This window comes from Centruroides vittatus, unplaced genomic scaffold (assembly GCF_030686945.1).
Source record: "Centruroides vittatus isolate TY-2023 unplaced genomic scaffold, ASM3068694v2 contig_879, whole genome shotgun sequence".
NCBI lineage: Eukaryota > Metazoa > Arthropoda > Arachnida > Scorpiones > Buthidae > Centruroides > Centruroides vittatus.
Window position 1 is genome coordinate 1002548 of NW_027122571.1, and position 14893 is coordinate 1017440.

At 30.7% G+C, this 14893-nt stretch overlaps 1 protein-coding gene across 1 annotated transcript in view; it reads right to left on the reverse strand.

Annotated features, from left to right (window-relative positions):
- Window positions 1-13521, reverse strand: part of LOC136983237 (integral membrane protein 2B) — a 31947-nt gene extending 18426 nt beyond the window's left edge. The window contains exons 1-2 of the mRNA XM_067279924.1: window positions 13409-13521; window positions 13120-13295 (exon numbers count right to left, since the gene is read on the reverse strand). Coding sequence (XP_067136025.1) covers window positions 13120-13197 — 78 coding nt within the window. The 5' untranslated portion in view covers window positions 13198-13295; window positions 13409-13521. The remainder of the gene's footprint in view (window positions 1-13119; window positions 13296-13408) is intronic.
- Between the last annotated feature and the right edge of the window lie 1372 nt (window positions 13522-14893).

Genomic DNA, 14893 nt, shown 5'->3' on the forward strand with positions numbered 1-14893 from the left:
ATTTGAATGATCTTGATATGAAGTGGAAACACTTGCAAAATAATAAAATTCTTAATTCATAAATTGTACAATTAACACCTCATTCATAGGAAAAAGTTTTATTTCTGCAAAACTCATCGATATTTGGTATTTGCCTGTGATTGACCATATACTTAACTTGTAAGGAGATAAAATTATTTTTTGTGTTCATAAAAATGTTTCAAATGCTTAATAATAAATGTTAATTTTAAATAAAGATCAAGTATTGTTTTAATTTCATTATAAGTAAATTATATCACTAATATATAAAAAAACAAAATTTTTGTTTTATAAATTAAGATGGGGAAAAAAAATATTGCTATACAAATTTTCAAATCAAAATCTACAAGAAAACACTGTAAAACATGTTAACATCTAAATTACTTAATAAATATTATTGGTTTGTTTTGCTGATGTGAAAATACAGTTCTTATTGGACAGTTTGAAATGTGACACCTGTGAGAGAATGGAAGGTGTTAATTTTCTAAGTAGGTGTAGGGTAGTTAGAAGTGATGGGTATCAACTGTCCTAGATTATACAATTTCCAGATATTAAACAAACAAATTTAGGTGACAACTACCAAATGATTTGCTTATATATCTACTGATAATGGGCTTGGTTGCCAAAAAGTGTTTGAGAAAATTTATTAAAGTGGGCTCTAATACAAGCAGTTTTTTGTTTTATTTAAAGAATTTGGAGTTGTTTCTCATTATTTAATAACTCAAAAATTACAACTGCTTGAAAGTAACAAATGCTCCTAATATCAGTTAACCAAATAAATAATGTTTTTTAATGTGAAATAATGTTGAATGTGAAAGTGAATAAAATAATTTATTCACTTTCACATTCAATTACACTTTCTCAACAAGATGGCAGTTTGAAAATATAATTTTTATAAATGATTTTAAAAAAATCTTTCTTTCTGTTTGGTGGGCTTTGAGGGATATTGTTAATTATGAGTGTTTAAACATTGGTCAAACCCTCACAACAGATTTCTACAGTGAGCAGCTACAAAAAGTACATGACAAATTAAGGCTAAAACAGCCATCTCTGGCAAATCATTGAGGTGTTTTTGTTTTTTACAAGATAACACTCACCCTTACTTCATCCTTCCTATTCTACTGACTTATCTCTGTCTGACTATCATTTTTTTTTTAAATCTTTAGATAGTCATATGCATGGAAAACAATTTACAATCATATATCTATAAAAAAAAAAGTAACTCAATTTTTAAGGTTAAAAATGGTACTTTCAAACTTTCCTCCATTAGGGAAGTGTAAGTGAACGTGAATGTAAATGTTTTGATAAATAAAATTATTTTAAACATAAAAATACAAGCATTTTTATTCACATTTCAAAAAAACATTCATTTGGTTACCAGATGTATTTGTTGTAATAATATTTGAAAAGAACCAAATCTAAGGATACTTTCTATAACCTTGACCAAAATTATTCAACTATCAATTGCAGCCAGAGGAAATTACAATTACAAATTTATCAAACAGTCATGGTTGATAGGAAATTGAAGTTGAATTTTTGGATTTAAATCAAAAATTTATGAAACAATTTAATTTGGCATTAATTTCAATGCTGGTGTGCAACGGTTATAACAAAGAGCAACATACAGTATGTATTACTATATATCTTTTAATTCTTAAAAATTTAAGAAAAAATATTTAGAATACTTTAATCATTATTACTAATCAAATCTTATTTCAAGTTCCACAAAAACTACATACTTTTGTTCATTTCTCAACATAATTGCTGTAAATGTTCAGATATTTATCCTGGCATGACACTAGTTTGAACATTCCTTCATGGTACTGTTACTTGTCAAGTTGCTTGAACCAGTCCAGAACAGTGTCTTGCAACTCCTCCTGATCTGCAAAGCATTTCCCCATCAAAAATTTCTTTAAAGGTCCAAATAAATGAAAATCCAATGGGGACTAAATCTGGACTATACTCCACACGTCAAATCAAACCAAACTGTGGTTGGCACAGCAGAATTGGGAGGTCCTGCAACATCCTCCGTATAGTGCAGATTTAGTCCCATCAGATTTTCATTTATTCAGATCTCTAAAAAAATTTTTGGCGGGGAAATGCTTTGCAGATCAGGAGTTGCAAGACACTGTTCTGGACTACTTCAAGCAACTTGACAAGCAACAGTACCATGAGGGGATGTTCAAACTAGTGTCATGCTGCGATAAATGTCTCAATGTTTATGGTAATTATGTCCACAGGGTCAATACCCTAATTGCCACTTACAGGTCAAGTTGGTAAAACTCGCCCAGTTTGTTGTTTCAGACGGCTTTTTATTGAGTGGCAAGAGGGTTGAGCAAGTCGACAGGTAGTTTGGAGTGACAGGAGACAGGTTTAACAAATAAACAAAGCATTTATTAATATCTAAAGTTAACATACAGGAGGTCTACAAGGCTAAACTCAGTTAAATGCAATTAAATACTAAATATACACAAAGGGCAGCTCTTAGCTAAGCCTATTCCCATTTCTGAAGGGAGAGAGTTCACAATTTACTAACAAAAATACCCCTATGAGAAAATGAACAATATGCATCAGTAGTTTTGTAGGAATCGTAGTCCTAGTCGATATGGCAAGGGGCGCGTTTTTTTATGCAGCAAAAGTGTAGCGAAATGATGTCACGAGCAGCATTGGCCATTTAGAAACGGTTTTCAGAGGATTAGCTGTAAAGCGCTTCTCAAGCACTGCATAAAAAACGCGCCCAAGCTGTATGGAAGTTCAAAGCCATGATCTGTCTTCTACCAGAGTGAGAGGACAGGAAGCCCCCTGTTCTCCCCCCTTGTATTATGAGATTAATTTAATAATCTACTTATAATTATATATAAGAATTTTATAAAATAATATAATTTTATTTATGTTAAAACTAACATTTTGTGAAAGGAAGATGTTTCCGTTTAGAACTTCCTTGCAGATGTTAACGAAACTTTCTCACCCACCAATCTATTCCCCCTCACCATCAATAAGCTTAATTATTACCAAGTGGTTACTTTAGAAAGCCCTTTTATGTTATCGTATGTAGAATTTATTATGATGAAGAATGTTATTATAATAGATATTGAAGAATTTATTAAATGAAATAATTGATTTTAGAAAGGAGAGGATTTCATCCCCCTTTCATTTCAAAGGAAATAGTTCCATTTTTAAGATCGTTATCGATGACTAAACTGTTTGACGTCAAGTGCTTTAACCCTTTGTTTATTCCCCAAATGATGTAAGATTGAAAGGTTTTGATTGGGTAAAGCACAAGATTATCATTGAAATTCGCACCCAAGTCGAGGAGTTCCCTAGAAGTCCTCGTTGTAAACACATCAAGAAAAGGGGTCTCCCATGAGTAGACAGGAGACCAGCGATAGTTGCCGAAGTAGAAGCAAGGGTTGGATCTCCAATATAGACCAGGAGCTCATCGATAGTTCCGCATGAAATTAATTATGAATTAAGTCCTAATATATAAGTGGAAGAAAAAGGCTTAAAGTTATGTGCCAATAGAAAACATCTAGATTCATCATTAAATGAAGTATTATGATTGTAGATCATTTTGTGAACTCTCTCTCTCTGTGTTAGGAATTAGATTAAGATAGATATAGATCCGATCGAATATGTTACATTTATCCTTTGTATTCATTTTTATTTGTTTAATTAAATATACAATTGTTATTGTTTATAATGCTGTTCTCTGACTCATATTTTAGTAAGTCTTTCAAAACTTACCCATCGTCCCTCCCACTCGTTATTCTGCGAGATAGATTTAAATACGCATGGTTATTTGCGTTTGAAGATTGATAACCTGGTGTCAGGAGAAAATGTCTTCCAGAGGTTTTTGCAAACTCCTGATAAATAAACATAATAACTCTAGGAAGCCTTTCTGTACAATTTAGAGTAACTGTTTAGAACAAGGTCCTTAAGCAGTGAACAGGTTTTGCTTAATGTGTATATCACCTTGGCAGAACTCACAAGAGAGTCTTCTCCTTTCGTTGAACTGGGAGATGAATGTATCACATTGACAAGTATAACTTCCTTTGGATCACCCTGAGCTTCTGGGGGCTCAAGCTTTTATTCAATTGTCATGGGAAAGGAGTCACGTGATTGTCCATGTTGACGATGACAGTGCATTTTCTTGACACCTATGTGTTAACTTTCCCATCTGATTGCTGACAATCAGGGTGAAATCTGATCCGAAACTATTCGATAGTTCTTCTATCAGTGGATGTTTACAATCTTTAAAAAAATTTGCGTTACATTTTTCTCGAAAATTCGCAATTTCACACCAGGACGAGAAAAATTTCCTGGAATATATCCCAGGTTAAAAAAACAACCAGGATCCCGTTTGAGAAACCCTAATCCAAACCCTCAGATCTTTCAATTAAAATTACACTATGTTGATATTTAAAAGAAGCTGCAAATAACTATCTTGCCCAGGATGGCATAATTGCTTGGTTGGCCTCTGCTATTAGCTGACCATCCCATGATATTATGATCAAGAAAATTTTGCAGCCAAGATCCAAGAGATAACACAGTGTTCATAAAATGCAAACATGCAGAAATAGTTGTAGAAAAAAGGAAGAATATCATAAGAAAATTCATCAATAATATACATTTACAGTGGGAGCTAAGGTTTAAATTAACAAAACTCAAATTTCCATGGATTTAAAAAGAAAATTAGTTCCAGATGGAAAGGGCCATTTCAAATAATTGAAGTTATCAGTCCTGTCACATTTAACGAAGAATATGCTCAATAAAAAGACCTTTCATATCCATACAAATTAGATGAAACCAGCAACAGTTTGATTTGAATATAAGCCAATTCAACAAGAAACACAAAGTAAACAAAATGATCAAACTCATCCTAAAACATGGAGTAACAGGCATTTAGATCTTTCGGATGCCTTTATTTTTGAATCAATGCAATCTCAAACAACAAAAGAAACTGAAGATAAAATAAATGAAGGAGAGGAAGAAGGCAAGAATGAGTCTATAAACACCGAAACTGAAAACAAATCCAACAAAATTATAGTAGTACCACAACAATTATCAGAATGCACTTTTTTGGATGGAAACTCATTATGCTCCACAAAGTAGAAGTCTAATTTCAGAGTAATCATGAATAATGCCAAAATTCTTGAAGACATTCCTAGATGAACTTATATTCCAGACAAAGAAACTCTTTGTTTGAGATAAGACAAAAAGAAAGAACCAATTTCCCTCTCTCTTAGTTTTCAGGACGTCCCATTTTTCAACATGAGTATTGAGTGTTGAAACCAACAATTTGACATCATAAACAATGTTTGAACTTCAAGTATGAAGTGCTTAGTTCCCATAATTCCATTCTCAGCAAGATGAATTTCATTCAAATGTTGCCCCACTTACCCATAATTCATTGGAAAGTAGCAGTTAACATATGTTGAGTGCCGAATGTTTGAGTCAGCATTGACGACAGTGCCACGTCAACATTGAAAATTGAAATGTCCTGTTTGTGAGATTGTTTACATTTTATAAATAGAAGTATAATGGAAATCCTGTCCCTGAATTTTGACGAGGTGAGGTTTTTTGAAGAAATTTTTTTTACTTTTTAGTTACATTGCTTCATCTTAGTTAATTTGAATGATAGAGTTGATAAATAAGTTCCAGTATCTTACAGGAATCTAGATCAGCGAGTACTGCTGAGAACACATGATCCAGCACTTTTCTCAACAAGCACTATTTTATTCTAGACATGCTATCAAGCAATACCAGCATGTCAATTGACATCTCTGACATATTTCTTAAGAATTTTTCAGACTTTGAAGGTACTGTGGACCACAGTTTTATAAACATTGCATTTATTACATTTCCAGTAATACTGTAGCATTCTACAACAAAACCTTCCAACTTAAGATTTAATAATGATTTATTTTCCACAACTAAACTCCATAAAAAAAAAATACATAAATTATCAAATTACTTGTGTAGCAGCCTTAAAACCTTTCTAGACTTTTTAGAATAGAAATATTAAATTTTTAATATTGTGTACATTTTTTCTCTAATGAATCTTATTCTTTTTCATTTTAGTTTTATTATTTAATAATGATACAGCATATATTATTTTTTCTTTTTTAATTAAAATTTTTGAGTCAGTACACAAATGGCAATGTTTGACATAAAGGGAAAGATCTCTGCAAAGTAACTCTGTTGTCATTAATTCAAGTTCATTTTATTCATTCTAAATTTCATTTCTCATGCTAGGAAATAAGTGAATTTCTCTGATGGTATTTGGTGCTTTCATATTATGAAAGTATCAAAATTAATTGTATATTATTTAATGATAAAATGAGGACAGTGTTAACATCTTTTCATTATTTTAACTTGTAACTAAACAAATGATTTTAACCGACTATAGACACTAACTAACAATTCATGAAAAAATTATAAACAAAGTTCGGGAGATAACTTGATACCCTTTGTCTGTGATCAATTAAAGTTCATATCTGTGTACTCTAACACAGTGCTACTCAAACTGTGGACCACACACCAGTGCTGACCTATTTTATAATTATTTTTATTTATTTCACAAAATATCAGCTGTGAATACAGTTTCAGAAGCACTGCTCTAATGAAACATTTTATTTCCAAACAAAAAAGTCTTTATATTATATATACAGTATATATCAACATATTATTGTTATATAACTTTAGTTCAAATTTTAAAATAAAATGGTTGGTTATATAAAAATGTATATTTGTACATTTAGATGATAAATCTATAATTATTTATTTAGGACTATAAGCATTTAATCTAAATTTTAAAGTAATCTGATAATTTGTTGACAAGACTGTCTTGTTTATAAAATCGTACTGCCTGCTGTGTTACCAGCTTAGAGGTATGAAGGAGTACATGTCAGGAGTTGAAATTTGGCACAGAGTATTAGGTGCCCAAATCATGCGCACATTAAAAAAAACCAGACTTGTAGATAGTCAGGGGACTGAGAACCAAGACAAAATAAAATACAAAATGGCAACACACTCTACAAACAGGCAGTAGTGCGAAATTTGTGCATGCGTTGCTCGTTGGGAAGTTGGAAATACAAATGTTGCTAAATCGAATTTTGACAAACAAATCTTTGAAAAAACCCATTTACCTGTCCCGTGTTATTCCAAACATATCTCTGGTTGCCACGTGCTAACCTTGACCAGGTGACCCTAGATATCTCATTCCAGCATCAGAATGTTTTTTAAAGTAGATGGCACTAGTCATTATAATTTTATATTACAACTAACTTCCGAAATAATAAATGTAAAAAGAAAACAAATTATAATATATATATATATATTGTTTGTGCAAAATAATAAAATAATTTCAGACGATACAATAGTCACGATTATTTTTTCAAAAACAGGACATTTTTGTTATTTTTCGACATTGGCAAAAATTCAACCCGCAATAGAGAGAAATTTCAAAATTAGATTAATTTCACCAAAAATGCATTGTGGACAACCTCGTAGTCGTGGCAGGCGAAGTTTCAAAGATCGTGCTCAAAACCAGCAATACCAAAGAAGATTAGAGAATGAGAATGAGACCTGCCATGAGCATCAAAGTGATCCTGCTTAGCTTAGTGTTGCCATCTTTTCAAAATTGTTGAGCTGGATGGCAGGTCAGGGCCGTGTTCAGTAATACAGAATTCTTGCTAAATCTAGTTATGTTGCAATGTTGAACTCATTTCTAACTATTGCTTGATTCCTCCAATGCCAGAATTCTAGCTAGTTCAGTCAGCTTCTTTTATCTATGCTAACTTCTACTAGTGATGTCATCGTTCTTGTCTCATCATACAATTTTGCAAGATGGCTGCTCATGTTGGACTAAACATATTTTATTATAACAAAGTTAATCACAAAGCTATTCTCTCATTCTAAATCATTAACTCATTCTAAAACGACTTTGAAATGTAAAATTATCACACATTGGTATAACAGATTCCAAATACATTTTAACGGAAGATAATGGTCCAGTTCGTTAATTACAATTAATAATTGCTTCATTAATTTAATCATGGTCTGATGCAGCTTTCATGTGAATAATTGTATTTGTGTTGGTTACTTCCTCCTTTTCATTTGTGACAATTGTTGCGATCATTCGTCCACCATTTTGCCCACTAACAATAATCGTTCAATGATGCTCAGAACATTCTTAGCTCCACCCACTAAGCCACTCAGAATTCTAACTTAGGTGTTCTGCATTACTGAACACGGTCCAGGTTTTTTTGAACAGAAGTCCCTGATGCATGCACAATGTTATTTTACCGTGCAAAGAATAATGTGCAAGCCAGTTCTAAACCAGTTAGTGACGTGCGTAGGAGCAACTTAAATTAAGAAATGAAATAACTTAGGCTTTAAAGAGCTGAGAAGCAAAAAACAAAAAAAGAAGAAAAACAGGTTGCGATGTACGTTGGCGTAAGATGGCAAATTAACTTTCAGTGAGTGTGTGAAGTCTTTTGCTGTTAAAATAAAGTAAATTTATAAAAATATTTGCTAGTACTTTGTTTCATTATAATTTCACAATTTCTACAAAATCCTAGACAAAATTAATTGTTAACCCGGACAATGAATTAAAAACCGAACAGGTGGTAACACTATGCTTAGTAGTGAGTCTCCAAGACATAGTCTTGTCCCAAATACAGCTTTGCCATTTTACTTGTTTCATTTGTTTTGTGAGTTAATCATGAAAAATAAATCATTGTTATCAAAGTTTAAGTCAGAGAGTTTTATTGTAGAATGTTACATCCACATGTGAAATGTGCATGTCCATCGTAATGACTTTCATCAAGCATACGTTTGATTTAATTTGAATATTTACATTCTTTTTTTGTGTTCCATTGGTTATTCAGCATATTTCACCTGAGGAAGAACTATTTAACAATTTGAAAACGTTAGTGATAAACTGTATTATTCACAAAACACACCGGTAACAGGTTCTGGATAAGGTGTTGAAGTCCATACATATTTAATCTAATTAGAAATGCCAAAGATCTGACGACTTGGCAATATTTGCCAGGGATCTATTCAATTCCTCTTATGGACAAGAGATCCAATAAAGATTTAGAATACATAGAAGCCACATGTTGGCACATTACCACTCATCCAAAGGAGCATCAAGCTGACATATCAAAAGGCCTATTAACCACCACCCTATCAACATATGCCAAGGACCCTGACGTAAAGGTCCAGTTTTGACTAGACCAAAATCATACATAGAACAGCAGATAGATCACATATCAGATATCTGGAGTTAATGGCAATCTACAGTGTGGCCCAAAAGTCAAAAGCCATCGACTATAAAGAGGATAGTGCAATCATGCTCCATGGAGAATATATATAAAGTTCAGCAGAATCACATTCCATGTAAGTTGCTACTTACAAACATTCCATCAATCAGGATAACAACTGCTATCCTGCAATCATTGACAACTATGTAAAATTTATAACAAATTCCAAACATGCGATTCAAATTTTAGAACACTAGCCTAAGGATGTCATTTTTAAAAATGGATGAAAACATTTGCTTCTCAAAAGTAAATAGTTCTTTTCTATTGCTGGTTCTTTGGTTTGTGAAGTAGTGGATCTCGGATTAATATTAACCAGTATTGGAGTGTTATTTTTATGAGTGAAGTTGAACAAGATCACATGACACTTTGTATGCATCTACCATACAAGCTTAAGTAATGACATCTCAAGTGATACATGCTCGATAAGTAGTCCTATGATTTTTTTGTTTATAACACTTTTTACATGGGTCAACGATGACAAACTGTTTTAGAAATGGCTGTCAAATGTGTCTTTTTCTAAAAAAATTAAAAGAAAAGGCATAATGGTAAGAATCTATAGTTTTACCAAAAAATTATTATTATACAAATTGGTTTAGTATGTACCAATTTTTTACCAATTGTTTTGTGAACTGTATCATCATAAATGGTTTGTATAAATATACAATAGTGTTATTAAACTTGCCTATTGTAATCTTTCTGTTCTCTCATTTGATTTTTTAAATTTTATGAATTGCTCCTGATATGGAAACATTCTTTCAAGGAGGAAAGTGATGCAAGATTGTGAAAAATAATTACAGCTCATTTTGAAAATTTTGACCTGTGTAAAAATGTGCAGCAGCAAGGATGAGTCTATTTACTCAATAAAGGGAATAGATCATTTGATGAATCTATGACAAGGTCACTTTGTGTTACCAAAACAGGGCTCTTGAACTTCATAAAACTTCCAGAGTCCCAACCAAGTATGCATTGCCCAGCCAAGAGAAAAGAAACTATCCATACAAGATAATTCATTTATATTTTACATTATTTTATTTAACTAAATTATAGAAATAATTAATAATTTATAACTTTGTATTCTGAAATTCCTCTCTAATCTGTAATTTTTCACTCTCTTTAACTTCTGTTAAAACTTTTAGACTAAATAACAATTCAGCCTATTATAATCTAATAAGTTCAAGTTGCAACATTCACCCAACATCCAGGAATATCTGTCCTTAAAAAGAAAAATATGTTCCTGAAAGAGAACTATTTTCCCACATTTTACCTTTAAAGGATAAGGGACCTCCTATAAAAAGGAGGGACATCAAAAAATTATGCCACTACTACTGGTAGCCAGAAGAGGAATCAGATAATCAGGTGATGATTCAGGAAATCTGTATTTATTGTAGGAAAAAACATAGTTCCAGACAGACTAAGAAATATTCCTTAGGGATATCCTTAAAGAAGGAAATTGATCTGCTACAGATTAAAGAACACAGGGAAAACTTTGATCATTATATTTAATTAATTATCAAAAAGTTTTTGAAGATCATGTTATATATATTTCTATAGGGTAGATGTACCAGTTTTGGCCAGTGTAGTACCAGTTTTGGCCAGTGTAGTACCAGTTCTGGCCAGAAAACAAATTTAACTTAAAAATATAATCACAAATGAAACAAACTTGTATTGTTAACTGTGTGAACAGTTAACAATAAAAGTTTGTTTCATTGGATAGATTTGAATATGTGGTGATTATATTTTTAAGTTAAATTTGTTTTCTGGCCAGAACTGGTACACTGGCCAAAACTGGTACATCTACCCTAAATAATGTTCTATTTTATGTTCTAATTATGCTCATGTTCTATTTTATTATCATTATAATAAATTGATTATATTTAAACTAAAACTTTCAGTTTGGTCACTCTTCATTATGATCCATATGATACTAGACCCTTAAAATAAGACACATCAATTAATAACATTGATGTTCCTGTAGGCCAACTGTTGAACCAAGCATGCTAACAAACATACACCAAAACCTCATATGCATAGTTATTTGAAAAAAATGTTCCTTCTTATGGGGGGGGTCTACTGTATTTTACATTTCTTTTATTAAATCTTGTTACATTAATTCAAAATGATTTTGTCTCTGAATCCAGTCTTATCGCTTACCTACATATCTTCCCCACTCATTAATAAAATTAAGTAGGAGGGCTTTTTAAACTAATATTAGATCACAAGTTAAACCACGAAACAATAGTTTAACTGGTGTCAGTCCTGACGAAGATTAAAATTAGATGATCTTGGGCTCAACCACCACATTAAAGGCCCTCCTAGACGTAGTGAGCGAATCCTCCAGATTCGACGGACCAAAGGACGTTACCAGACACAAAGTGACAACCCTGTATTCTCAAACAATTATACATTTAAGCAGATAACAAAATAATATTTTAAGGTAAAATAAAAAAATGAATATATTAACATATTTATATTGCTAGACATTCTTTATTTTAGCTAAACTGTCCTCACTTGCCTTTTATTGAAATGAGTAAGGATGTAATTTGTCCTTTATTTTCATTTTACAATGCCTATGTTTGGTAATGGAAATGATGAATTTTCACACAGGTATGTAATATGTCTATCCTTATGAATCAATACATACCCTTCCCCATAGAATGCTACAGTTTACCATTAAATATTTGCAAATTTTGGTTTAATTTATAATTTCAAATATTTATAGTCAATATGTAAATTAAAACTTTTAAATCAAAATCTAAAAAATTATAAACAAAATATTGTGTTATTAACTAAAAATCAATTTACTTTTTCAGGGACAGAGATAGAGTGAAAAGTCAGAGTGGTAGCATTAATCATTTTTAATCATCTGTTAATCCAGTGTAGCTGGATTTAATCCAGTAAATCTGGCAACCTAATATATCATTTATAGATATTCTACGATTCTACATATGTATAAAATATGGTTTCAAATATTTAAAAAATTACATCATTAAACAAATTTTAACAGTAGAAATTTGATAGTTTCACAATTGTAAACACATGACAAATATTCAATCACAATAGGAAATAACAAAATTTCCTTGTTATTTCCTATTAATAAAATTATGGAAATGACAAAAAATTTCTTATTTAAACTTGTTTATGTAACAAAAGTTAATTTTTTTTAAAATAAATTTATAAAATTTTTAACAATTTAAATAATAACTTAATTTCATATATATTTCTCTAAATTATAAATATAAATGTTACTTGAAATTTTATATGTATAACTTTCTATAAATCAATATTATGATAAAAATAAACAGGAAAACATATCTATATATTTGTATAGCTTTTGTTCATTACATTAAATCTACTTCCTTTTATCATTATTATTTTCAAACTATCCATATTAAAAATTTCACACATTAAGAAGCCTTTCACACATTAAGAATTGATCATCTCTGAAATATTATATATTTTATAAATTTGACATATTTTATGTATAGTATTTATATTTTAATTACATTGTACAGCTTCAAACTTTTATGTTAATATAAAATACCATATATTAATGAGATTAATTCGATCAGCTGTCAATTTAAATGAAAACTATGTTTCAAGTATTTTCATTACATACGTATAATTATTTAATTATAAAATTAGAAAACTTATAAAACACGTAAATATAAATGAATATAACACTATCTTTAACAGAAAAGATTATTAATTTGAAACGCAAAAGAAAACACGCAATACATATTAGGCTTAACTATATAGCGAAATTTCTTCTTACCGGAACTTCATTTTTAACTAATGGTTCTTGTTGTTTAGAAAGTTTTTTCTCTGTAATTGGTTGGGTTATAATTGTCATTCTGGAGTGATATGTTTAATATTTTTTCACGACGAAATTCTCTTGTTTTGACGTACTCAAAATTTCCTGTCGCTAAGCAAACAAGATCGGGACGACGCCTACCAACAAACAACAGGACCGCACTTATCATCAAAAAAACATAATTTTTATCGAGTATAATAATAAATATTAATCTTAAAATAAATATATTATTTGAAAATAATATAATTACGTTTCTTCGAAGTACAACAATTTTCGGAATGCGTCCTTGCGAAGGAAATCCTGTCAATCTACTTTCTTTCGGGAAATTTTTTGGCGACAGATGGCGATAGTTGGAATAATTTAATCCCTCTATACCGATAACCCTGACCGAAACAATGCTTTAAAAAAAATGGCTTCTTAAATAACGTAAACAAACAAAAATGAAAACAAAAAACGAACTCAATGAATCAATATTTTTGTTTATAATTTGTTTTTTGTTTTTTTTTTGAATTTCGACTCATAAGCATTTTTCAAACAATAAAATTCATATCTAAATTAATTATATAGGTTATATAACTGCTTTCTGTTACGATCGACTTATTTAAAATGTCCGCATTACAAAAAAAAAGAGAGAGTAATTTCTAAAATGTTTCAAGCTCATAAATCTCTAATATTTTTTAAATTTTAACAAGTTTTTTTTCTTAAATTGTAATGAAATAAATATTGTATAGTTTATTTATATTTTTTTTTTGTACTATAGAGATTTTAACAAATAAAAATAGAGAAGTGAAATTACAAATATTCGTAAACGGATCAAAATACTTGTTTTTTTATCTTTGTATCTATCATTAGAAAGTAATTTTAAATATATTAAAAAGTATTTCTAACCATCATGCTGTAAAATTAGCACATTGCAAAAACAATTAACTTGGAGTAGAAGAGCATTTGTACAGTTTTTATGTATCTTTTTATTATTGCTTGATAAAAAGTTTTCAGTAAATAAACTAATAATTCTAAAGCTTTTTATTTATCTATATATATAATCGAGACGAGTTGATAATAATAATAATAATAATAATCAGTGCAGAGCCCAAACGGTTAGGAGTTGAAAGTTGAAATTTGGTACACAGAGGGTACGTCACGAGAACGCACACTAAGAAGGGATTTTTCGAAATACCTCCCCACGGGGGAGAGGGACAGGATTAAGGCTTAACACTTCCATCAACAATGGAAGTGTTAAGTAACAATGGAAGTGTCAAGTAACAACGGAAGTGTCAAGTAACAATGGAAATGTTACGTAACAATGGATTGTTAAGAGAAAGTGACGTGCAAGACGCAGATGTAGATTTTTTCGTTTTTGCGGGAAATCGAACATATTTTTAGACCCATCTAAAAATTCTGTAATTAGTCTGGAAACAGGGGGATCCAATTCTTGCATTCTGTGAAAACGGGTAAGGTTGACTGTAACGTAATAATCTTAATTTTCGCTAAAACGGTTAGGAGTTGAAAGTTGAAATTTGGTACACAGTTAGGGTACCAAATTTAAGTACCAAAGTGTTAAGTAACAATGATAGTGTTAAGTAATAATGGAAACAAGAGAAAGCGACGGGCAAGATTTACGAGCTCTGGAAAAAAAAAAATAAAGAAAAAGAGTAATATGTTAAAACATATTCGATTTTCAAATTTAAACAGATTAGTTCGGTTTTTCTCGACCTTTCTTCTTTAAAATATTCGA